The sequence below is a fragment of the Geotrypetes seraphini genome, chromosome 5, assembly GCF_902459505.1.
Source record: "Geotrypetes seraphini chromosome 5, aGeoSer1.1, whole genome shotgun sequence".
NCBI lineage: Eukaryota > Metazoa > Chordata > Amphibia > Gymnophiona > Dermophiidae > Geotrypetes > Geotrypetes seraphini.
Genome location: NC_047088.1, coordinates 199,778,450 through 199,805,414, shown reverse-complemented (window position 1 = coordinate 199,805,414; position 26,965 = coordinate 199,778,450). Strand labels below are relative to the sequence as shown.

The window sequence follows — 26,965 nt, the reverse complement described above, 5'->3', positions numbered from 1 at the left end:
GGGGGGTGAAGGGGAGGGTAGGGGATGGTTTGGGGGTGGCACCTGGCATGGGGGAAGGCCTCCATTAGCAGGAGTGCATAGGCATCTCTACTACTAATTTTTTCTCGTACAAGGGGGGGTCAGCACGGCTGGAGGGAGTAGGTATCCCTTCTGCCAATTTTCACTGGCATGGGGGTCAGGTCCTTGTGCCGGTTTGTTGAGGGATATCGGGAGGTCCGTTATTGGCAGGATGGGGCTTTTTTCTTTTCTTTTTTTAAATGGGACAGATATTGTGCGTGTATCAGTGGGACATGATACACCAGTCGTTTTTATTCGGATCGCTAAAAGTGATCACTTTTTTTGTGTATCAGGAAACCATATGAGAGCATCAGTCGCTCTGCTAGTTTACACGAGATTTCAATATTAATGAGCATGGTTGGCTTGGAGAATGAAGAATCGTGCAGAAAACCACGCGTTTTCTACATCAGGTCGGCAAATACGATGCTCACTAAACCAGCCAAAACTAGTTTAGCAACGATTGTTAGATAATCGCTGACTTTAGGTGCATCTAGCTCTCTCTCTTAGGTTTAAACAATTTTTTTTTTTTTTTTTTTTAAATTATCTTTATTAACAATTGCAAAGGGACCATACAACCAGGAGCAGAGTAAGCATAAAAACAGATCAACCAGAAAAACAGCACTGGAAAACCAATTTTAATTGATGCAAACAACATCAAATACAGTTGAAGACACGGACTGTCATGGACTGAAACTGAGGGGCACCAGGCCCAGGACAAATATCAGAAAGTTCTGTTTCTCTCAGCGAGTAGTGGATGCTTGGAATGCTCTCCCGGAGGAGGTTGTGTCGGAGACCACCATTCCAGGATTCAAGGGCAAGTTGGATGCACACCTTCTTGTAAAACATATTGAGGAGTACGGGTAAACAGGGTCTTTGGCAGGGAACACTGGGATTGGCCTCCGCGTGTGCGGGTCGCCGGACAGGATGGACCTAGGGTCTGATCCGGTGAATGGCATTTCTTATGTTTATGTTCTTATGTACAATGCTGTGTTTAGCTTGAAGTTACATAAGAGCATAAATGATTAACCATTGTAGTCACAATCACATGCAGCCTTCTGTATCAAAGAATGAAACTAGGCACCATGAAGTGGTCACACATCTCCTTGTTAATTATCCAAATGGCTGATGCAATTAGGAGGCACCTTCTTCAAAATTCATACGAAGTTATATTAGGAGTACGCAGTTCAGATGCCTATAATGATGCTCATATTTGTATTCAAAGGATGCTGTGGTAATCTGCACTTTGGGAATTGGGACTGCTTTTGGAGAGTCCATTCTGGATAATACTCCTCGTCATGCTACAATTGTTACCAGGGAGTACAGTGAGCTCCTCCGCATCGAACAGAAGGACTTCAAAGTACTTTGGGAGGTAAATATAGTCTTCACAATACAATGAGTCTTTGGTACATAGAAGAATCTTGAGCTGTTGCCTAAATAGCAACTATTCAACTATTCTTTCCTCTTTATTTTTTAAATATTTGGTCTGATTTTCTCTTACTTTCTTTGACATCCTCCTTTCCTTGCATGCTGTGTTGCTTTTATATACACTATTCACACAGGGATGAAAATTATTTGGGCCGTCTTTTATCACATCGCGTTAGGGTTTTTTTTATCGCCAGCTGTGGCAGTAAAAGCTCCAACGTCCATAGGAATTCTTTGAGCGTCAGAGCTTTTACCACCATGGCCAGCGATAAAAAAAACACCCTAACATGGCATGATAAAAGGGGGCCGATTCAGTGTATAACAGTGGAATTAGAAAATGTACAAAGAAGGACAACCAAAATGATTAAGGAGATAGAACTTCTCTCATATGAGGAATGATTTAAGACGTTAGGGCTGTTCAGCTTGAGAAAGAGACAAGTCGGGGGGATATGAGAGAGGTAAACCAAATTCTGAGTGGAGTAGGATAGGAAAGCATGAATTGATGTTTTTCTCTATCAAAAAGTACAAAGAGTAGGAGATACTCAATGATCTTACATGGTAATAATTGTAAAAGTAATAGGAGATCATTTTTTTACTCAACAAATAGTTAAGCTTTGGAACCTGTTGCCACAGAATGTGGTAACAATAGGTAGCATATCTGGGTAAAATGTTTGGATAAGTTCCAGGAGGAAAAATCCATAATCTGCTATTAAGGTAGTCATGGAGAAAGCCACTACTTATCCCTGAGATCAGTAGCATGGCTGTCCCAGATTACCATTGTCTCATGGGACTACTGAGAACCATTTGGAAAACAAAGAGAGGTTCAGCCAATCAGAAGCAGGAGAGGAGAAAGTGTTTAAAAAGTAAATCAAATCAAGAGTGAGAGAAATTTGGAAAGAGTGAGATCCTTGGAGGAAAAAGGCCAAATCTCCAGAAGAAGGCCTGATTCTCTTTGATCAGAGGCTGGAACAGCTTTGAGCAGTCTGCTGATAATGAAAATTATATTACCGTAGCGTGAACTGATAGCAAGGAGATCCCTCCCAGCCCCCATATCCATGCTGGCTGCTAGCTGTTTTGTAGACACAGTCGAAGTCCATTTACAGCAGGAGTGTCCAACCTGCGGCCCGAGGGCAACATGCAGCCCCGTGAAGCATTTTGTGTGGCCCTGGTCGAGGGCGATGCAGTGTTTTCCTCTGCTGCCCCTGGGTGTTTACCGTCTTGCCGGCTCCCTCCTCTGTCTTGCTGCAGTGTTTGTGCGGCCCCAGAAACATTTTTTTTGGGCTAATGCGGCCCAGGGAAGTCAAAAGGTTGGACACCCCTGATTTACAGCCTTGCAATCTGGACCAGTGGATTAAGCATCCTCCTGAGTCAGTAGCATTTGGAGTGTGGCATTACAACTGGAGTATAGTATCTTCTCTCCCCTTCTCTACTGACCCCTCCCCCACATCCTTATTTCTCCTGTTTGTCTGTTTTGATTAGATTGTAAGCTCTGTCAAGCAGAGACTGTCTCTTACATGTTTAATGTACAGTGCTGTGTATATCTAGCAGCACTATAGAAATGATAAGTAATAGTAGTACTGCCGGTGGCAGGGTTTTAATCGCTGGCCAATGCTACAGAGCTGCTGCGTCCTGCCCTTCCCAGGGGTGGGTGGACATGGCAGTACTTGAACATGAGCCTGTGTTTAAAGCTACATGCTGGCACTGCAACTTTGGCTCAGATCTGGAAAGAGATAGAAACATGATGGCAGATAAAGGCCAAATGATCCATTCAGTGTGCCATCAGCAGTAACCATTATCTCTTCCTCTTTTTCCACAACTTCTTCCGGGAGACTGTTCCATGCATCTACCACCCTTTCTGTAAAAAAATATTTCCTCAGATTACTCCAGAGCCTCTCACCTCTTAACTTCATCCTATGCCTTCTCATTCCAGAGCTTTCTTTCAAATGAAATATACTTGATTCATGCTCATTTATACCATGTAGGTATTTAAACATCTCTATTATATCTCCCCTCTCTCGCCTTTCCTCCATATTGAGATCTTTAAGTCTGTCTTCATACACCTTATGATTAAAACCACACACCATTTTAGTAGCCTTCCTCTGGACTGACTCCATCCTTTTTATATCTTTTGAAAGGTGTGGCCTCCAGAATTGTACACAATATTCTAAATGAGGTCTCACCAGAGTCTTATACAGAGGCATCAATACCTCCTTTTTCCTACTGGCCATACCTCTTCCTATGCACCCTAGCATCCTTCTAGCTTTTGCTGTCACCTTTACAATCTGTTTGGCCACCCTAAGATCATCACATACAATCACATCCAAGTCCCACTCTTCTGTTGTGCACATAATTTCTTCACCCCCTAAACTGTACCGTTCCTCTGGGATTTTGCAGCCCAAATGCATGAGCTTGCATTTCTTAGCATTAAATTTTAGCTGCCAAATTTCAGACCATTCTTCAAACTTTGCTAGATCTTTCTTTATGTTCACACCATCCAGGATGTCTACTCTATTGCAGATTTTAGTATCATCCACAAAGGGGCAAATCTTACCTGACAGCCCTTCAGGAATACCACTTGTACAAATTTTAAAAAGAACAGGCCCAAGAACAGAACCTTGAGGCACACCACTGGTAACATCCTTTTCCTTGGAGCGATCTCCATTGACCCCCTACCCTCTTTCGTCTTCCACTCAACCAGTTCCTGACTCAGCACATCACTTTGGGGCCATCCCGAAGGCACTCAGTTTATTTATTAGACATCTCTGTGGAACAATGTCAAAGGCTTTGCTAAAATCTAAATACATCACATCTAGCGCATTCCCTCTATCCAATTTTATGGTCACCCACTCAAAGAAATTAATCAGATTTGTCTGTCAAGACCTACCTTAGTGAATCCATGTTGCCTCTGGTCCTGTAATCCACCAGATTCCAGAAACTTCACCATTCGGGCCCGCGTCAGGAGAGCATCTGCGCATGCACGGATGCAATGTGGTGACATCACAAGCATGAACAGGTTGAGGAGGCGGGGCTGGGGGGAAGGCTGGAGCTAAATGGGGGTTTTAACTTGGGTGTAATGGTTCAGGGCTGGATGGAACTAGGCAGGTCTCTGGGTCCAGATTTTACAGGAGTAAAATCTGGTAACTCTAGGAAACATGGCAAATGACTGCATGAGTTTTCTCATTTCCCATATACTCAGTTGCTGCTGTATGCATGAAAACATGGCAGAACTAAAATATAAAGTCCTTTTGTAATTCTTTGTCAAGCTAGCTGTGCTTCTTCACTGAATCTCATACAGTGCATGTGGAGTATATGGCCTATATGTCCCAGGGGGCTGAGCTTGAACTCACAGATGTGGCACTAGAGATTTTTATTTAATCTCTCAAGTACATTTATGAAATGAGAAGTTGCCTCTATACACTGTGCTTGCGGGAACAGATTTCCACTTCCAGATAAGTGATACCATTGAAGCAGGCTTGCTGGAGCTAATAAATTAAGTGAACTCCAGGGCATTAGCACAGTAGATATGTAAAGGTCCACTTCCATTTTTGCCGTTGTGATTGTGTCTGCCTGCCATCAAGGTGTCAATACTGTTGCCTCAAGATTGATCCCCTTTTGTGTTGTAAATTTAACCAAGGCAAGGAAGGAAATGGGATTCCAGGGCGGTGGCTTGTCATTAGTGCCTCTTCCTGTTCCTAAAGACTGCTCAGGTTTCCTGGAAAAAATGCAAACACCAGCAGCGTTCTCCGTTATTCAGTCCTGCAGACTGAAACATTTCGGTGCAAATCACAGATGTACAGAACTGCATCATTGATGATATGGTAACTCTCTGGCCTCAAGATATCTGGGTTCCACAGGTTAGCTACACATTTTTACTATTATATTAATTTCTTTTAATGCAGGTGCTATACCTTGGATCATCCTCATATGGCATGAAACCTGCTGATTTATGAGGATGGTATTCCAGCTGATAGTCATAGAACTGCATTGATAATGGTCTAACCTTGGAGGAAGTATTAATACAGGAATAGGGAAACATTTTTGATTTTTACTTTGCAGAAGGCAGACTATGCTGTATTTTTAATTCAGTGCAAGGTACCTGAGGTTTACATGTAGCATGTGGTTTTATGTATATAGCAGCATAAAAATATTAATGGGACTGTTGGTGTGGTATGAAAAGTCCTGAGCAGAGATTAAATGGTCAGAGATTTTATTGTTTCTCATTCTAATCTACTTACTGCAGGATCATCCTGTGGTTCAAATTCCCAATGGAAGAGTTAGAGTGTCTTGATTCTCCATGTATTTCTGATGTTTCTTTGCTCCAGTTGAGGGCTTGGGTGGAGTAGCCTAATTGTTAGTATAGTGAGCTGAGAATATAGAATAACCCAGGGACAAATTTGTCTCCGTCCCTGCAGGAACTCAATTTCCTCGTCCTGTCCCCGCAAGTTTTGTCGCTGTCCTTATCCCTGCCCCATTCCTGTAAGCTCTTCTTTAACCGCACAAGCCTCAAACACTTATGATTATAAAGTGTTTGAGGCTTGTGCAGATGAAGACAGAGCTTGCAGGAACAGGGATGGGACAGGAAATTGAGTTCCTATGGGGATGGGGAAAAATTTGTCTCTGTGTGATTCTCTAGCTGAGAAGAGAACCTGAGGAAGTGGGCTTGATTCCCTTTTTTTGTGACTCTGGGAAGTCACTTAACCCTCATTGCCCCAGATGGAAAAACTTGAATTGTAAACCCACTTTGAAGAGAGAAAATGCCAGTATATAATAAATGTAAATCACTTTGCTTGTACACACTATCACACTTCCACAAAACTGCAGGGAGCTCCAAAACAGATACAGACCTTAGCATGGCTTCTACTTCATTGCAAATGGAGGTGTGCAGCTGCAATATGCTGACCTCATTGTGAGATCATCAAGGTGCACCTGCAAGGTAGAATGCCAGAATTAAAATAAGTGCTGAGATTTGAACCTATGACCCCTGGAAGATGGGAACAGGGCTTTTACCCACTGAGCCACAGCAGCTTCCACTAATGTTTTTCTTCATTACATCTGATATGGTAGCTTAGGGATCTGCTAAGCCAGTGGTTCCCAACCCTGTCCTGGAGGAACACCAGGCCAATTGGGTTTTCAGGCTAGCCCTAATGAATATGCATGAAGCAAATTTGCATGCCTATCACTTCCATCATATGCAAATCTCTCTCATGCATATTCATTAGGGCTAGCCTGAAAACCCGATTGACCTGGTGTTCCTCCAGGACAGGGTTGGGAATCACTGTGCTAAGCTATGATCTTCTCAGATATTTTCACCTTCACGTGGCTAGGATCACTAAGCTCTCATGGTAGGAACCCCCATGACTAGAAAGAAGCAGTTGTGGCTCAATGGGTAAAAGCCCTATGGCTCCAGAAAAAGGACAGATTGAGACATCTGGATTTTCATTCCACTGAGAGCAATTGAAGTAAGGAGGGCAGATTGAGACATTCAGGTTTTACTTCCATTATGGAAGTAAAACCTGGATGTCTCAGTCCATCCTTATTTTTTTGGAGCCAAATGGTAAACCTAGTTTCAACCAAGTAGAATCAAAATGCAAAAAAAGTGGGGAACACTGCAAAATTGACAAAGATTAGTCTCATAATTTCAGCTTCAATGAAAGAAAGTGTTGTATCTGTAGAGTGTATGATTATGAGATATATCATACAAGCAAATGAAGGCGGGACTTCTGATATCTCAGCACAAGCTTTGCTTCAGGAAACCACTATACAGCTACTAGATCCCAGCCCCTCAAAAGCAAGTGAAAAGATCTGAAAGTCTAATTCCTGTTCTACCCTTCTTTCAACAAAATAATATCCTGTGGCGACTGTGTCACCAATCAGCAGCTGCATGCAACCTAATTAAAATAATTTTTTAAAAGAATTGGGAAGACAGATTTCATACTGCCTCACTACAAAGGCTCCTTTTTTAAAACCACTTAACCTAATCAAAGTGACCAATTGGTCTGCTCCTCTCATCTTTTCTTGGTTAGTCTTTTATCTATAGCTCCTTTTCATGTTGTAGAGGGCAGCAGTTCTACCTAGAGGCTTTTTTTTTTTTTTTTTAAACCTATATAGACCCTAACTCAGTGTGTTGCAAACTTTTGCAGCTGCTGGCACACTAATCTCAGGGCTGCGGTTGGAGGGCACCCGGAAATGCGCGGACATCGAAGTTATGGCATCATGTTGACATCCACGCTTGCGCGGATGTCCTCTAGCCGCGGCCCTGAGCCTTCTATTACCACCGGTGGGGGTGGGGGTGGGGGAAGCTGCAGAGGCGCCAGTGAGGAGGAGAGGAGGCGCCGGCTGACTGACTGCATGACGTGCCTCTTGCCGCAAGAGGCACATCCTGTAAGCAATCAGCCAGCGCCGGTGCCTCTCCTCCTTGCCGGCATCTCGGGGCACACCTGGAATCTCCAGGGCACACAGTATGGGATACACTGCCCTAACTGGTGAAGTAGGCTAATGGTTTGAGTAGTGAGCTGAGAACCAGGGCAACCAGTCTTCAAATGCCACTGTTGGTCTTTTTTGTGATTTTTGGCTTGTCCTTTAACTTTCCATTTGCTCAGCTACAAATTTAGCATGTAAGCCCTGTGGACATGGGAACATACTTGAATGTAATTTGTTTTGAAATGGGACTGAAAAGATATGAGCTAAATCTAAAGTAATCAAGTTTGTACAGCTTGTCCTGATCTTTTGGGCTTTCTTTTTTATTTTCTAAAATGAGTTTCTCCTCATACCCATTCCCATAACTGATATGGGCACATTTTCTTCTAGAGACTGATCTTTTCTAATCTCTCTATCAGTAAGTCTCATCTCATTTCTTGATCTCAAATTAGGTTTCTTTCTCTCTTTGCTCTCTCTCTCTCTCAGCTACAGAAAGATATTTCTCTTATCAGCTGTGGAAGGCAGCTACTGAGCCTCAAAAGTTCCTCAGTAAAACTGATTATCCATTGGCTTTTGATTCTCTTTAAGCATTATGAGGCATTACTGTTTGCAGGCACTTTTCTTTAAATATTATACTGTACTCTTGTTTTTAATATTGCAGTATTTGACAGCACTGTAACAGGAAGAGTAGCCTAATAGAGTAGTAGGCTGAGAATCAGAAAAGCCAGGTTCAAATCCTGTGGCTCCTTTAGATCTTGGGCAAGTCACTTAACCCTTCTTTGTTTCAGGTACAAAATTATATTGTAAGCTCTCCAGAGACAGGGGAAATGCTTCCATTGCCTGAATAACATAGAAGTTTACATTTGTCTCTTATTAAAGGTTTCTTATGTCCCTTTATTCATTTATTTGAATTTAGGCTAGTGGTTCTCAAACCTTAGGGTTACCAGACATGTCCTCCTTTTCGAGGACATGTCTGGGGGTCCGGACAGCTTTTCAAAACCTGGCACTTTGTCAAAATCGCATCGGGAAGGGGCATCTGCGCATGTGTAGACACAACGCGGTGACATCACGCTCGCGCATGCACGGATGCCATCTGGGGGGCGGGGCTAGGGTATGACACAGGCAGAACAGGGCGGGCCTGGGGGCAGGGCCATGGGTCCAGATTTTCCTTTGGGAAAATCTGGTAACCCTATCAAACCTGCCTTGGGGGACCCCCAGCCAGTCAGGATTTCAGGATATCTCTAATGAATATGCATGAGCCAGATTTGCATGACTCCCATTCTCATTATATGCAAATCTTTTTCATGCATATTCATTAGGAATGTCTTGAAAACTCGACTGGCTGGGGGTCCCCCAGGACACGTTTAAGAACCACTGGGCTAAATTCAAATAAACAAACAAATAAATAAATAAATAAATAAATGACATAAGAAACCTCTGATAGAGACAAACATAAACTTAGCCCACATCTTTTTTTCAGTAGTAGCTCAAGGTAGTTACTTTCAGGTACACTAGGTGTTTTCCCGTTGATAGATTATATATAATCCATGGTCTTGTCTCTCACAAGGCATGATGACTCTGTTGGGAGACCATAGCTCAGGGGAGGCTGCACTGACTGGCTAGGGAACAGCTAAGGCTGAGAGGCCACTGACCCATGGGATCACTCATTCAGCTACTTACAACCATTTCCACAAACTCCTAGTCCAGTCCAGTGATTCTCAAACTTGGTCCTGGAGGCACCCCAGCCAGTCAGGTTTTCAGGTTATGTACAATGAATATTATTGAGGCAGATTTGCATGGATATTCCAGTTTATTATCTCCTATCATCCTGACTCAAAGAACCTTAAGGTCAATGTATTTTTTGGGCAGTTTGTCTCTGAGGATAGCTCAAATCCTCTTATTAAGGGGCTGAGTATTTCTCCTTGTAAGATTATTGTAAATTCTGAATTGCTGGCAAAATTTACCCAAGGATCCTTCTGGCCTGATCTTTGTACCTGGAAGTGTTCAAATAGGAATATTATTCCAAGTTGTCTAGCCATGCAGGACTGAAGAAGACTATAGAACTAATTTCCAGAGCCTTTTGATGGTCTTCTGTGTACAAAGATTTTGTAGTTTACGTTTTGGCCTGTGCTGTATGTATTAGGACTAAGATTTCTTTGTATCTTCCATGCAGCCTTTTACATCCACTTCCTGCACCAGCGTTCCTGTGTGCTTGGTTTATCTTCTCTTTTTTTCTCAGGAATCTGACTCCATACCCTGAGATCTGTATTTTAGGCAGCTAAGCCCTGGTGGCCACTAACACCGAAGGGTGTAATCTCACAGGGAAAGCAACTGCTAGAGGCAGAAGACCCTGGGCAGGAATCTCAAAACTTACCGTGCTCTTAACATAGTCACTAAACCGGTTCTAGCCGGTTTAGTGTGACAGTATTTTACCGGCTGATTAGCAGAACAGCCTTTTCCAAGATTCCTAGCAGTCTCTGACTCTGCCATGCAAATGTAGTACAATGAGGCTATTAATATTAAAATGGTAGTAAAATGGACTCATCAATATTTAAAGGAGCACTCCAGGCGATTCTCTGTCATTGCCAGATGATTCCCTAACCTTGGCCCAAATTTTCTGACAGGGTCTGAGCTGTCATAGCTAATGTGACCATATGTCCCATTTTGAACCGGACCGTCCCTTTTTCAGCTCCCCTGTCCCGTTGTCCTCATGCACAGCTTCGGGATGCAGAAGTGTCCCATTTTCAGAGATGGCATCCCGCTGTGTGTGGGGACAACGGGATAGGCGATTGCTGAAAACAGCACTGGATCCCGCTGCCAGCCACCGAGGGACAGTGTGCACGCGACAGCTGGGCTTCACGTGCTCACACACACACACAGCAAGGGGTCGGGATGATCAAGTTTCAAGTTTCAAGTTTATTAGGATTTTATATACCGCCTATCAAGGTTATCTAAGCGGTTTTTACAATCAGGTACTCAAGCATTGTCCCTGTCTGTCCCGGTGGGCTCACAATCTATCTAATGTACCTGGGGCTATGGAGGATTAAGTGACTTGCCCAGGGTCACAAGGAGCAGCGCGGGGTTTGAACCCACAACCCCAGGGTGCTGAGGCCCCACCTCCTGTCTCTCTCTCTCTCACCTGTTTGTATTGGCGCGGGCAGGCCACACGCCTGGGGCTGCGAAGTGCTGACTCCACCCTCTGTGCGTGTCCCACCATCGCTAGGGTGACAGTTGCAGCAGGCAGCAAGCAGCTTTTGTGTAAGGGGATGCTGCAGCCATTCCTGGCCTAGTTACTCCCCACCCCCCATTGTCTCCCCACCTCCGCCTCCACCTCTCACTTCTCCTTTCCTTTAAACAGTCCCTAACCGACTCTTCACTGGTGACACTGAACGAGCTTGAGGTGTTCCCAAACGTTCTTCTTCATAGACACACATTTCCCGCCATCTCAAAGCCTGGGTTGGAGAAAGCTGTATTAATGGCCGTGTACTGCAGGTGGGAGGTTTTCAGAGGAAGGCCTTTACCTCATATAAAATTCATCATGTAAACTGAATCGGGCACCTGATATTGAAGATGACCTGGTATATAAACCTAAGGATTGGATTGGGACTTTTTACAAATGAAAGTAAAAGAAATTGAGCATCCTACTCCACCAGAAAACTTTTCCACTTAAAATTCCCTCTCTCTCAGTGGAGGCGCCGCATCCCTTCCTCCTTCTTCTTTTGTCCTCCGACGCCACAGATCTGCTTTACGCCGGCGGTAAGCTCAGGGAGGGAGAAGAATGGGCTCTCCCTGCTTTCCTACCTGCCTGGCTGGCCTGGAACTTCCTCTCTGATGTCAGAATTTATGTCGGGGAGAAGGCTTCTGGGCCTGTGCCTGGACATGCCTTTACTGCGGTTGTTGTGGCAGGCAGGAAGCAGCAGCGGGCTTTGGCGGCAGATGGGGTGAGGGGAGCAGAAGAATCGGCAGTAGGCTTCAGAGGAAGGGAGGCAGGCTTCAGAGGGAGGCAGACAGACAAGCAGGCAGGCTGGCTGGCTTTGGCATGGCAGAGAGGGAGGGAGAGAGGCTGGTTGGCTGGCTTTGGGGGAGGGGGGTGGGACAAAGCCTGGAAGGCAGCGAGGGAGACAGGAATGAGGGAGGGAGGAAGGAAGGAGAGAAAGAGGCATAGAAAGGGGGAGGGTGTAAGCAGAAGAAAGACTAGAAAAGGAAGGCCTGGACCAAAGGGGAAAGACAGGAGGCAGATGCAGGACTATGGGAGGTTCAGACAGAGGGGGAGAGACCCTGAGGAAGAACAGAGAGATCAAAATCATAACAGAGGAGGGAGACCTGGAACAAAGGTACAAAGGAGAACTGTCACTGGATCTGGGGAGGATAACAGAGGGAAAAGAGAGAGAGACCTGGACCCAAAGGGGATGGGGCTGGAGAAAGAAAGAGAGAGACCTGGACCCAAAGGGGATGGGGCTGGAGAAAGAAAGAGAGAGACCTGGACCCAAAGGGGATGGGGCTGGAGAAAGAAGGAGAGAAACCTGGACACAAAGGGGATGGAGTTGGAGAAAGAAGGAGAGAGACCTGGACCCAAAGGGGAATGAGCTAGATTGTGAAAGAAATGTTGGATGCGAAAGAAAGAAAGAAATATTGGATGCACAGTCAGAAGGAAGTGTAACCAGAGACTCATGAAATCACCAGACAACAGAGGTAGGAAAAATGATTTTATTTTCAATTTCGTGATCAAAATGTGTCAATTTTGAGAATTTATATCTGCTGTATATATTTTGTACTATGTTTGTCTATTTTTCTATAGTTACTGAGGTGACATTGCATATTTTAGTCATCTGCCATGACATCTTTGAAAAAACCCCAAAACTCGTAAATGATAATCTATGTACAGTGTTTTTAAAAAAATTTTATGGTTACCATTATGAATTCGATTTCAAATATTTTTATTAAAATTTTATCAGATAGAAAATACAATAACAAAACAGATAAGATTAATAAGATATTGTGTGTACATGAAAAATGAATGGAAGAAATTGGGGGTGGGATTGGAGGCGGGGCTAGGGCAGGATTGGGGGCAGGACTGAAAATTAATAGATGTCCCATTTTGATGAAAAAAATAAATGGTCACGTTAGTCATAGCCATACTTTCTGGTCAGTGTGCTGATTGGCTCAGGCACTGACAGGAAAGTGCATTACAGTACATTAGCGACTTCTATCCTGCTTTAACTTTGCAGTTCTGGGCGGATTACAAAAGAGACCAGCTGGGCATTTCCAGGAGTGTTACAGGATTAAATGCTAATTACAAGATTGTGTCTGGAACTGAAATGAGGGATGCTTTGGCATGGCATTAGATAGTTAGTCTTAACAAAGGTGGTTGGTGTCTTGAAAAAGTTTTTGAATAGCAGGGATTATATTTCTCTGTGGAAGGTTTTGTAATTAGGCATTGTTAATAGAATGTGGGCCGTTTGGTGGTCTAGTTTAGCTGCTTGAGTTGCTAGCAATCCATCGTACATCTTGCGTTGTGTGTCTTTGATTGGGAGGTGAGTGAAAGGAGTTTGAATTCTCCTTGGCCTGGTTGTGTTGTTCCAGATAAGGCGATCATTCAGGTAGGAAGGGGTGGTGCCGTTCAGGGCTTTGAATAGTAAACAGTAGAATTTGAATAAATAGGGCTTAACAGCTCAGATCCCCCCCTGCAAATTATAAAAAAAAGCCCCATGAATTGAAGGACTTCAGGAGGGATGCTCACTCCCTCCAGTTGCCCGTGATTTCTCCCCCCCCTCCCCGACAACCTTCCTGCCCTCTGGCAGGAGAGATGCCCACTCCCTCCCACCACAGGTGATTCCCACCCCCTGACAACCCTCCCCCTCCATCAGGAGGAATGCCTACTCCCTCCTGCCGTCGGTGATTCTCAACGCCCCCAACACACTCTAGCAGGAGGGATGTTCAGGCCCTCCTGCTTCTAGGGTTCCCTGCCCCCCGATACCCTTTGTACCATTCCAGGATGCATTGGGGAGGGGCCTTATGTGCTGATTGCTCCAGGCGCCTAAGGCCCCTCCTATATCAGGGAGGTGGGAATCACCAGCAGCGGGAGGGAGTGGGTATCCCTTCTGCCAGGGAGGTTGTCAGAGGGGGGATGGGAATCACTTGTGGTGGAAGGGTCCCTCCAGCCGATCTTGTTCAGTGTGTTGGGAGGGTGAGTTGCGGGCGAGAGGGAGTGTCAGCAGGATGGGGGACTCTTCTTTCTGCTGCTCTCCCTGCTGGTTAATGAGCTGAGCTGGCATAACTTGGGGAGACCTGTGGCTCAGTTGATTGGGGCAGGGAGAGCAGCTGTATGGGGCATATTTTTCTCCCAGCTGAGTACTTCTCTATCTGCTTGATGGTGTCATAGATGAGAGCTGTATAAAATCCTTCAATTCTATGTCAATAAGACAAATATACACACACTAATATATGGAAGTCCCAATGGTTGTATGAGCTCACCAGTCACATTATCACAATTGTTAAAGTTAATGAGCTAAGGATTAATAGTCCAAGGGTGAAAAGACTTCAAGTGCTCACCGGTGCCATAGGTTAGAAAACTCTAGTCTGGTCACCACAATTGTGAGCTATCGTTTGTCTTTTTTTTTTTACCCCCCCCTAATTGTATAAATGCTACTAATAAAGCACTTTGTAACTACGCATTGACATTTAGCAATCCAGTGGCGTACCTAGCCTATGTGACACCAGGGGCCCATCATTTTTTGACATTTTTAATAACAATCCACATGTCACACAAGAGTGTACCTAGGAAAAGGCAGCATCTTACATACTGCAGTGAGCAGTACATCAATACACCCATTGTAAAACTAAACAAGCCAAACTAGTACAGATCAATCTTGCACAGTCAATCCTAACAGAAAACCGTGTCTTTTGAACACACAGAACACCTTTGCCTAATATAGAATATGTAATCACAAACTAACCCCTCCCCCTTTTACAAAACTGTAGTGTGGTTTTTAGCCATGGTGGTAACAGCTCAGACTCTCATAGAATTCTGAACATCAGAGCTGTTACCACCATGGCCGGCGCTAAAAAAACGCTCTACAGTTTTGTAAAAGGGGGGATAAAATAGAAATACGTAGACAAAGGTTAAATTGAACCACCAAGAAGCTGGACTCTGCATACAATGCAACACCACAGAAACAGCGATGCATCTCCCCTAAAGCAAAAAAATAAATAGAATTTTTTTTCTACCTTATCTTCTCTGGTTTCTGCTTTCCTCATCTTCTTGTCTCTCTCTTCCTTTCATCCACTGTCTACCCTCTCTCTGCCTCTTCTATATGGCATCTTCTCTCCTTCTATTCCCTTCCAAAAACTTTATGCCTCCCCCTTCCATTTCTCCCTTCACCCCCATTGGTCTGGCATCCATCTTCTTCTCTTCCCTCCTCCAATGGTCTGGTATTTCACTCTCTCCTCTCCCTTCTCCCAACTTCCATCAGCATCTGCCCCCTTTCTTTCCATCCAACCGAATTCCATCCAGTATCCTTCCCCCTTATGTCTCTGTCTCTTTTCCCTGCACAACAATTTCATCAGCATCTGTCCCCTTTCCTTCCACCACCCTTCCATACCACCCTGACCTCCTTTCTCTCCCTCCACCACCCTTCTATGCTCCTCTCTCTCCAAATCAGCAAGGTCCCGCAATGACTGCCGTCTGCCGCCTCTACTCCGGAAGACGTAAGTGACGTCGGAGGGGGTGGACCAGCAGCTGCAGTCATCGCGGGACCTTCCTGTACTTCAGCATGGCTGCTGACTCTGCTTCAGAAAAAGTACGGCAGCCGCTCTGAGATGCAGGTACTGATTAGAGCAGCACAGGAGGTTCTGGACCCGAACTAGGGCTGGCACCCGGGGCAGTCCGCACCCCCCACCCCACTCTTGGTACGCCACTGCTGGGGCCTTTATTTTACCAAGATTTTACTTTTTCTTTTCTCAATGGAGCATTCCCGTTTCACTTCACTAGGAGTTTTGTTGAGAAATGTAAAGTATTGCATGTGGGAAGCAGAAACCCGAGGTACAACTATACGATGGGCGGGATGTTATTGAATGAGAGTACCCAAGAAAGGGACTTGGGGGTAATGGTGGACATGACAGTGAAGCTGACGGCACAGTGCGCAGCGGCCGCTAAGAAAGCAAATAGAATGCTAGATATAATCAAGAAGGGTATTACAACCAGGACGAAAGTTGTATCGGGCGATGGTGCGCCCGCATCTGGAATACTGCGTCCAATATTGGTTGCCGTACCTTAAGAAGGATATGGCGTTACTCAAGAGGGTTCAGAGGAGAGCAACACGTCTGATGAAAGGGATGGAAAACCTCTCATACGCTGAGAGATTGGAGAAACTGGGTCTCTTTTCCCTGGAGAAGAGGAGACTTAGATGGGATATGATAGAGACTTACAAGATCATGAAGGGCATAGAGAGAGTAGAGAGGGACAGATTCTTCAAACTTTTGAAAAATAAAAGAACAAGAGGGCATTCGGAAAAGTTGAAAGGGGACAGATTCAAAACGAATGCTAGGAAGTTCTTCTTTACCCAACGAGTGGTGGACACCTGGAATGCGCTTCCAGAGGGCGTAATAGGGCAGAGTACAGTATTGGGGTTTAAGAAAGGATTGGACAATTTCCTGCTGGAAAAGGGGATAGAGGGGTATAAATAGAGGATTACTGCACAGGTCCTGGACCTGTTGGGCCGCCGCGTGAGCGGACTGCTGGACATGATGGACCTCAGATCTGACCCAGCAGAGGCATTGCTTATGTTCTTATGAGATATTGTGCCCAGAAATTCCCCGTAGCTTTGGAGAACACAGAGGCTGTTCAAAGATTATGCCAATCTACAGTGGCTACCCACTGCATTACTCAGTATTTAACTGAGCATTACTCTCGACTTATATTCAGATTGACTTCTACTCGAGTATATACGGTATGTCTGAATTCAAGAAAGCATGTGACAGGCAAGTGGGATCTCTTAAGGAGATTAGGAGATAGTGGATGCTGTGGTTGGGCAGATTGGATGGGCCACTTTGGCCTTTATCTGCCATCATGATTCTCTGTTTGAACCTCAGGAGCTGTTTCGGGAACCTGTGTAGAAGGTACGTACAAAGGTGGTCCTGGTCGCCCTCTGAAAATATACAACTATGTCCATCTTCTCCTTCACTCCTTAGTCCTATGAATGAGTATAGCAGGTTCCCTGCTCCCCTTCACAGCACAGGTTTACTCAGTCACTGTCACTGTGAATGTTCCTAGACTTTTCCTCTCAGATTGTTCTAACTAGGATAGCCAGGTATCCCTAACTCCTATGATTTATTGAATGGCTCTCACCTCACATGCTGATCATTCAGCTGGAGAGGCAAGAAGAAAAAGACAGGGATTTGAATTGAGCACAAAGTTTTATAGCCTTGGGAAAATTCCTTCAGAACAAGTCTCTCTCAATTAGAATACTGGTCACAGGGGCAAATATACTTCTTTCTGACAACTAGTGATGTCAAGAATTGAGTAAAAGTATATTATTATAATAGAGCCTCTAGATGTCACTACTCGCACCTGTTAGCAGGACCCTAGGATCTCTTTGCATGCTAAAGATCATCTTCCAAGGCTAATAGCAGCATGTGAGAACTCCCCGCTGTTCTTCCTGTTAAATTTTTTTTTTAACTTGAAGGAGAAAGGAAAACTAAATGGAGTTCCCTGGCAACCATGGTTGGTCTGATTAAGTATTGGATGAGCTCCATGGTGGAATATTAATGTGGGGTAGCTCTAGGAAGGATGCCAGGAGAAGATGCAATCACATCTTCTCTAAGCTGTCAGCTTTCTAAGACCCGATGTGAGATTTCTACCACCATGGTCAGAAGGTTTGCTCTGTCTTGACTGGGAAACAGCAGTATTCGCAGAGCAAATTGGTAACAGATCTGCAATGCCAAAAGGGAGACTTGGAAAACAGGTTGGTGTTTTATAAAGCAGCTTTTTATAGCCGGGAATGTTGGGGAGGTAGCAGCTGCGAATGGTGCAGGGTATTTGCTAGCAATATTCCTGAAGTTAGTTCTTGAGAAGTCCCTGGACGTTATGGAAGGTAAAAAGTCAGGAATTATGGAGGAATTAGAACATTTTATGGCACTTATGGAGAATATCCTGGAAGGATGTGTGAACCAGCAATGTCATTTATTTTTTTTTTTTTTTATAAATCTTTATTGATTTTTAAACTAAAACAGTGCCAAACAAATAAAGAACAGTAGATATTACATACAATGCACTATTATCTATACTGGCAACTTATATATCATTCAAGATTTTCAAATTTCATATATTAAATAATACAAATTAACATAATATATGATTTAAATAATTCATGAAGCTACCTAAAGTCACCATCAGTATTTATTTATTTCCCTCCCTTCCCCCCTCCCACCATGGATGTAATTGGAAAAACCATGATAGATTAAGTTACACTTTTTGGTGGGTGAATGTATGCACTACATACAAATATGAAAGAATTAACGTAGAATGTAGGTAATTTAGTAGTGTATTTAATAAAGTTTGGAGCCCATTGACTAAATTTATGGAGGTATGATAATATTTATTTTATTCATTTCCAGCAATGTCATTTTTGATTGGATGCACATATTACAATTGGAATTGAGGGTTGTTTTCTGGAACAACACATATAGGTAATAGCTTGCTACCCAGATATCCTCAGCACAGGCTTCTGATAGCACTGTTGTCCAGGAAGAATTTGAATTTCTGGAAGATTTTTGTTTTGTAGTTTTACTAATTGTATTATGTAGGTGGCAAGTCTATATTTTGATGCCAAAATGAAGTGCCACAATGGGGTGCACTTAGTGCCAGCTCTTAGGCACATTTTAACTATTGGAGATTAGTGCAAAACCACCTGGAGTGCCAAAATTGAGGCATGCCCCTGTATGATAGGTCAATGTCTGGCAGAAGCTGGCATGCTTAAGTGCGCCATGCATTGAGTGGAACTGATAGTGTTCTATAAGTTGTACATGCCACTTGGTGCCATGCCTATTTCCTGCCTGTACTCTGCCAACGTGTATGCCCCCTTGCAGCTACATGCTAAGTAACCTTGGCGCATACATTATAGAATAGCGTCTAGCACTTAAGCACATAACTGTCAATTGGTGCCACTAACACACATAAGATCTATTATTCTAGTACATGCGCATGTATTGGGCGCCCAACATTAAGCGCTAAGTTATAGAATGAGGGGGATATTTTTTAAAATAACTAATTAGTTATCCCCCCCCTTTTTACAAAACCATAGCGCGGTTTTTAGCTCCGGCCATGGCGGCAACAGCTCCGACGCTCATAGGAATTCATGAGTGTCGAAGCTGTTTCCACCGCTGCAGACACTAAATACCGTGCTATGGTTTTTTAAAAGAGGGGTATATTTTTTTTATAAATCATATTTGTGTATTATAATTGTGCTTTTATATTGCATTTGTGATGCATTTTTATGTGGTGTGTGTTTTGTGAGCTGCTTGAGTTGGAGTATGGCTATGGAAGGCAGTATACAAATATGCCATAACTTAATACCATATTCACAGTTTGAAGTTATTAAATATATCCCTATCTGAAGTGATTTTGCAGTATGGAATTTTGGAGGTGCCCAATAAATAGGCCAGCTCTAGGCACAGCTAAAAGTTAGGCGGCCATGCGAACGCTTAAGCACGCTTAAGAGCAGCGATTCTGTAACAAGGTGCCTAGCACATGCCCACACCTAACATGCATAGCGCCTGTTTTTTTGAAGGCTGCCTAAATTTTTAGAGACGCCTTGTTAGAGAATCACTCTGCCTAAGTTTTAATTATTGCTGATTAAAAAGCTTAATTGGGCTTGTTATTCAATTTAGATAGGTGCTTATCTAGTTGGGCGCCTCCAAAACAGGTGCCTAACATTAGATGCCGGTTGCAGAGTTTGGGCCCAAGTGTTTATTTCAGTCGGATATAGCACAGTAGAGCCCCAGATTATTTGTATACAAATTTAAATCACCGTTTGACTTAATACAAAATACGAATAATGTATTTCAAGGCTGAATCAATTTGAATCCGAATTTTCGGTACAGTCCTAGTCAGTAGATTGTGTAATATTATTTGATGTGTTGGGAATCTGGATATTTGTAAAGCACTTTGACTGCCCTATGGTCGGATGGGCGGTCATTTTATTTATTTAAAAAAATATCTTTATTTACCTTCTTGACAAAAGCCATCCAGGTGGTTTATAACATAAAATAAATAACAATAAATACAAAATATAAAACTTACCCAAACAAAATTTAAAAAGTAAAAATGTCAACCAGCACTTTCAGAAGCAGTGGCTTAGCGAGAGTGAGAGGTGCCCTTTCCCCGCCATCAGCTCTGCTTCCCCCACTCCTTCCCCAATCCCTCCTACTACATGCGTGCCCCCTTTCCTTCTCCCATACCTCTAGTTGTTCACTGCAGCAAGCAACAAGAAATTCAAAGTACTCATCGAGACCATCGGCCCTCCCTCTGACATAATTTCCTATGCGTGGCACCCAGGAGTGAAGTCAGTGGGAGAGACTACGCAATTGCGAGGAATACTTTGAAGTTGTTGCTCATGGCGATGAGCAACTAGAGGTACGAGGGAAGGGGACGCGCACGTGGCAAGGAGAGGAGTGGGAGCAAGCTAGGGGCAGAGGGTGGAGAGGAAGAGTGGTGCCAGCGCCCCCACCATGGCGTCTGGGGTGGACCGCCCCCCCTTACTATGCCACTGTTCAGAAACTCTTGTTTTCATTTTGGATTTTAGAATGCAAGGATGTATAAATACCCAAAATGTAAATCCAGTGTTCCCCTGCGAATTCACAGTTCACGAATCATGGACTCGCTCGTTCGCGGTCTGTTCTGACCGCCTCTTCCTGTAGTAAAGTCGGGCTACACCAATCAGGACCTGCGTGTCAAAGCAGCTCCTGATTGGTGTAGCCCAACTTTACTACAGGAAGAGGCGGTCGGAGCAGACCGCAAGTGATTTTCTTCACCTGCCGGTTCTCCAGTTGCTCTCTCCTGCCTCCCCTGCCTTTTGACAGGCGAAAAACCGCATTCGCGATTTTTCAAAATTCACGGGGGTTCCTGGAATGGTCTATGGTAAGGGAGCTAGGGACTAGGGTGGTGCAAAAAGTTGCCTGTGCATTCCCCATTTCGGAAACAGAATGTATGCTTATGTCCACTGACTTCAACATCAGGATTTACATCTGCTCCTGGGGACATCTAGGTTGGAGAAAGTCGCTTGTTTTGTGCAGCGTTCCACTGGAGGGATTAAGGGTGGTCACCTTCATAATCCTAAAGTATTGTTGCTTCCCCTTCTCTCCCTCCTCCCCCTGAAAGCAATATTGTGAAATAATTTCAGGCTCTGTGACAGCTTCAGAAAACATGTATGCTGACATATACACGTTTATGTTGCTATACTGATCCCGCAGAAATTTTTGACACCGATTCTTGTAAAATGGATGCTCCTACTGCACGTAGCCAGCACACACAAGTCCATTCCTTAGAAGAAGTTTAGAACGGGCTCTGCATTTGAAGATCATGTTCTAAAGTATTAGTGGAATATGATGTCGTTCCAACTGGGACATTCTTTCTGAAATCTACCTCTGACTAATGAAGCAAATAGGTAAATAACAGCCTGGATATGTCAAAGCTCTCGCATTCAGGTCAGGAAGATGAAACATAGAGAGGGACTTTAATACTTTCTTTTGTGCTTGAGTCTGACAGGCTTGGTCAGGAGATTATATTTTGGTAACCAAAAGGATTTATTTTTTGATCAGAAAGTTGTTATTTTTGCTGATCTAAATCTACACAGATTAGAAGGAAGAACTTTTTGGAGCTTAAGCAGCATGTTTTATGTGTTGATGTCATGTCTTTATAAAATATTTCAGGGACTCAGAGGATTAAAAGAGTCTTTTATGACCATGAACACTTAAAATACTTCTTTTGAAGGGTAAGACATTTGTATTGATCCTTTGTGTGATTTGAGCCTGATTATGATTTATTAATTGCTGGAGATTCATAATATATAGGAATGTGTGGCCTTGTATTAATAACTTCCTCTCTCCCTGTCCAACCTCTCTCCTGATATTGTATTATAGAGATGCTAGTTCTGATTGGATTTCTGATGTTTTTAGTTTGAATTGCTTTTATACATGATGCCATATTTTCTGTAACTATCACAATATGGGGCTCATTTTCAAAAAAGAAAAATGTCCAAAAAGTGGCACATGGAAGTTTTTCTCGCCATACTCTTCCAATTCACTATTTTTGAAACTTATTTTCTAGATAGATTTGTAGTCCCTGAAAGGGGCTATGTGAGGATTACACCCCCCGTTGAAAACCTATATAGTGAAATATAAGTATAAAGAATATTGCTCTGATATATCAGCTAAGACTTGCTATGGTAGAAAGCTTGTAATCTGCCCTACATCCTTGCTTGAAGATAAAGGGTTTTATAACGTTATGACCTTGTGATTTATGACATGTGTAATGTATCTTTTGTCCATTGACCATATGACCTATGGCTTGCATCTTGTGACATACGTAATCATTACCAATAATTTTGCCTCCAAACTTCTCAATAAAAGGAATCAGTGCTGTATGCCTCTCTGAGTCATTTCTTGATGAGGTTGCTTTAAGCATCAGATAGAAATCTCCCCGAAGCTTCAATTACTGTGTCTTATATGATTCTAGTTGTGTGTGTGCCTGGTGTGTTTCTCCTCTCTCTCTTAGCACTCAGTGAGAATTCCCCTACTAAGAACAGGGGAAGTGACTACCTGGGTAAGTGATATTCAATCTCCAACAGATTTCTATGCTATTCATCCACAGTTCGTCTAAATCTCTAGGAGGGGAGGATGTTAGAAGCATGGTGTGGGTGGTACTTGGGTGAGCTTTAGACTTAGATGTTTTTCTGCAACAATCAAGAGCAAACAAAACAAAACTGCAGATCTGTACAAGACGCAGGCAAATTTTATTAATGACAAAAAATGATATGCAAAAAATAATATGCAAACCCTTTTACCAATTACCAATCAAGGGACCCTTGATTGGTAATTGGTAAAAGGGTTTGCATATTATTTTTTGCATATCATTTTTTGTCATTAATAAAATTTGCCTGCGTCTTGTACAGATCTGCAGTTTTGTTTTGTTTGCTCTTGGTTGTTTTTAACTGCAGTTTAGGTTGGACCTCCTTTTGTTCTTTTTTTTCTGCAACAATCAAACATTTTAGAATATATCTAGGGAACAATTTGAACATTTAGGGCTAGATCTGTTTTAACAACAAATAAATGCCAAATAGGTACCCAGACTGACTAGATGACCACTGGAGGCATAGGCACCAGCTCTGTGGGTGCTGTGGGTGCCCGAGCACCACCAATAATTTGGGGACATCACATCACTGCAGGGCCGCAGTTAGGAGGACAACCAGGGCAATTGCCCTCAGCCTAGTGGTTTAGGGCCCCCCGAAGGCCGGCATGCTTCCCCCTTGTTTCTACCCTCATTCAGCATCCCCCTGGCCTTCCCAGTCTAACTTTAGTAGTTAATTACTTTCTGCAGAGGATTGTTGGCATTGGAACATTTTTAACCGGCAGCCTCTGCTGTACTTTCCCTCTGCTGTGGTCCTGCCCCTCCTCTGACGTAACATCCTGTTTCGTACTAGGATGTACCATGGCAGAGGAAAAGTGCAGTGGAGGCCATGGGCTGCCTGTTAGAAACGTTCCAGCGCTGGTGATCCTCTTCAGGTGGTAATTAACTACTAAAGTTAGATCGGAAAGGCCAGGGGAATGCTGGACAAGGGTGAAAACAAGAGGGAAGCATGCTGGCCTTAAAGGGTGGGAGGACCTAAAACTGCGGTGCCAAGGGCAACTACCCTGTTTACCCTAAAGACCCTTCTTGAAGTATACAAGGGTTCAAAGAGAGGGGGATATGCCAGACTGAGGGTGGGGGGAAGAAGGTGAAGAAACAGAGGAGAGAGAAAGAGATGGTGGACAATGGGATAGAGGGAGGGAAAAGAAAGAGAAGTTGGACCCAAGAGGTGGTGTGAAGGGAGTGGGTATAAATATACTGGATAGGAGGGTAGTTGGGAAGAGAAAGGGAGAGATGGTGAATTATGAGGTGGTGGGGAAGAAGGAAGAAAGATGCTGGATGAAAGGGTAGTTGAGAAAAGGAGAGATGGTGGATCTGGGCATGGTGGACTCCATTGCTGCAGCTGCTCTTTTACTCTTTGGGCCGCCAGCAGCATGACTGAGGTAAACATGGTGCCTTCTACAGCCCAGAAGCTTTCTCTCTACTTCTACTTCCTGTCCCCACTTACGTGCGAAGCAGTAGCAGAAGGAAAATGTCTGGGCCACCGAAAACAGTGTGTTTACTTCACTAACGCTGCTGGTGGCCTGAAGAATGAAAGAGTAGCTGCCTTATCGGATCCCATAGTAGGGAGGAACGCAGTGGGATTGCTGGGGGATCGCATGAGGAGTTGTCCGAGAAATGCTGGATCACAGGGATGGAGAGGAAAAACAAGAATGAAATTCCAGACCTCCGTGGGAGGGAAGGGAAGGGGAGGACAAAGATGCCAGACCACAGGAAAGGAGAAAGGGAAGAAGAAATGTCAGACAACTGGAGGGAGAGGGAAGGAAAGAGAAATGCTGGACCATGGAAGGGAAGGAGGAGAGGTTGGTAGGTGAGAGGGAGAAGAGAAGGATAGGGAGATGTGAGACCACAAAGGGGAAGGGGAAAAGAGAGATGCCAGACTGGAAAGGAGAGGAGAAAGATGTCAGACCACCAGAGGGGGAGAGAGAGGGAGAATATGCCACACAGGGATGGAGAGGAAGGGGAGAGAGTGAGAAGAGATGGGATGGGAAGAGAGATGCAAGAAATGCTGTTTAAGAAAAGTTGGGAATAAGAGACAAGGAGGAGATGGTACACATGGCTGGAGGAGAGGAAAGGAGAAGATGATTGGAAAAATAAAATCACCACAAAACAAGAATGGATAGAAATGCAAGAAAACAAGTTTCAGTATGCAACTATAATTAACTAAACAAGAGGAAAAGACCTCAGATGCCTGCGCCACGTAGAATATGAATTCACAAAGTGGTCAGAAGCAGAACAGGATCTCTATCATTGGTCAAAAACCTCTTGTGGCTGATTGAAAAAACTATTTGAAACTTGTGCGTTATAACAACAATCAGATAAGTGCATTAAATAAGCTGATTTAGTGAAACCTGTTTTCGTGGAAAAATAAAATCACCAGACATCAAAGATAGGCAATATGAAGTTTAATGCAATTCCACCTGAGGTGCCCCACTGCTCGCTGGGATGACTGTGTGGCTAGGCTGCTGTACTAAAAATGCTGGGATTGAGAAGTGGACTATTAGATGTGTTTACTTAATTTTATGAATTTAGTCCAAGGAATACCCATAATAGCTCATAGTGCAGATTATCGGAAATGCCAATTTAGAATATTACATAGTGCATATTTTTCTCAAGTGAGGGCACTCAAAGCTAAATTGGTTAACTCCCCAATCTGTGGAAAATGTGAGGAAGCTGACAGTTCGTTATATCATGTTTTTTGGACTTGTTCTAAAAGTCAATCTTTTTGGTTTATTTTTGAGATAGTGGTGCTGGACCATGGGGGTGATATGTGAGTAAGGGGTAAGGGCCACAAGTTATTTGACTGCAAGGTGACTCTAGTAGCGAAAAAAGTATTTTTCAACAATGGGTATATTCAAATGATCCCTCTTTTTGGCAAAGGAGGAATCAACTCCATGCCTTGATGTTATGTGAAGCTAGAGATGCAGATCTCACCCTTAAACAAAGCCAACATTTTCTAGCTATCTGGAACACGTGTACATCTAGTCCTTGTCTTCGAGGATAAGAAGTAGAGAATGACATGGTGACTATTACCTGCGTCTAGCCTTGGGTAGCTGTGGGTAACCCACTGAAATGGGGAAAAAATCAACTGATTGCCGTGGAGCGGTGAATGGCCTTGTTCCCACAGAAAAGGATCTGCCATGAGTTGCTTCCCTTTCCACCCCTCCCGGTCAGTAGCTCCCCTCATGATCACAGGTGCAGCAACAGCCTCCCCTTATAAGTCCAGAAGCCCCTCTCCCTACCTATCGCAGGTCCAACAGTCCCCCATCCTCGCACCCAATGTGGAGCCACTGTTGTTCACCACTGCCGGGGAACCCATTTTTAAACAGGCTTTTTTCCTGCCCTCAAGCTGCATGCCCCCCTCCACTGAAGCTGACCCAGAAGGCTTCCCTCTGATGTCAGAGCTGACGTTGGAGGGAAGCCTTCCGGGTCAGCCGGGCCCGGTTACCTCAACAGTCCTCCTTCCAGGTGGGCTACTCTTTCCTGACTTCAGCCGAACTTGTTCTTTGCAGGGATGCAGGTAGCGGCACATGCATCCTGCATGTGGCTGACATCTCTCCTGACGTTGGAGAGATGGCTTCTGGGTCAGCCACATGCAGCATGCAAGAACCATTGTCCACATTCCTGCAAACAAGTACAACTGAAGGCAGGAAGGAGCAGCCTAGTTGGATAGCCCTGAAGGGAAGAAGTAAGGAAGAGAGGGGCTATCAACATGGGTCAAAGGAAGAAAGGGGCATGGGGGAGGCACAAATTTGGGACAAAGGCTGGAAGGCAGGGAGGAGGAGCATGCACTCGGGACACAAAAGGAAGGGAGAGGGCATGAACTTGGGACACAAGGGAGGGAGGAAGGGGACACTAACATGGGACATAAGGGAGGGAGGGTATAGAAAGGGAGAATTGTTGGGCGTGAGTGTGTGAGTGAGAGGGAAAGAGATGGTGCACATGGGGAAAGGAAGAGAGAGGAAAATTGTTGGGCATAGAGGAGTGAGGGAGAGATATATGGGGAAGAGAAGTATGAGAGGGAGAAATGTTGGATATGGTGGTGGAGAGGAACAGAGGGATAGATTAAAGGGGAGGGAGGAATGTTGGACATAGTGATGGAGGGAGAGGTGTGGCATGGTACTGGAGAGGGGTGATAGATGGAGAAATGTTGGGCATGGGGTTGGT

At 44.1% G+C, this 26,965-nt stretch overlaps 1 protein-coding gene across 6 annotated transcripts in view; it reads left to right on the top strand.

Moving 5' to 3' along the window:
• The window catches only part of RAPGEF4 (Rap guanine nucleotide exchange factor 4), a 251,957-nt gene that overhangs the window by 34,031 nt on the left and 190,961 nt on the right, over nucleotides 1-26,965 (top strand). For 5 of the 6 annotated variants that reach the window (XM_033947094.1, XM_033947091.1, XM_033947092.1 and 2 more), the window contains one exon: nucleotides 1,280-1,426. In XM_033947094.1, coding sequence (XP_033802985.1) covers nucleotides 1,280-1,426 — 147 coding nt within the window. Of the gene's footprint in view, nucleotides 1-1,279; nucleotides 1,427-17,836; nucleotides 17,859-26,965 lie in introns of those variants that run through there. The other variant, XM_033947097.1, reaches the window with a different exon arrangement.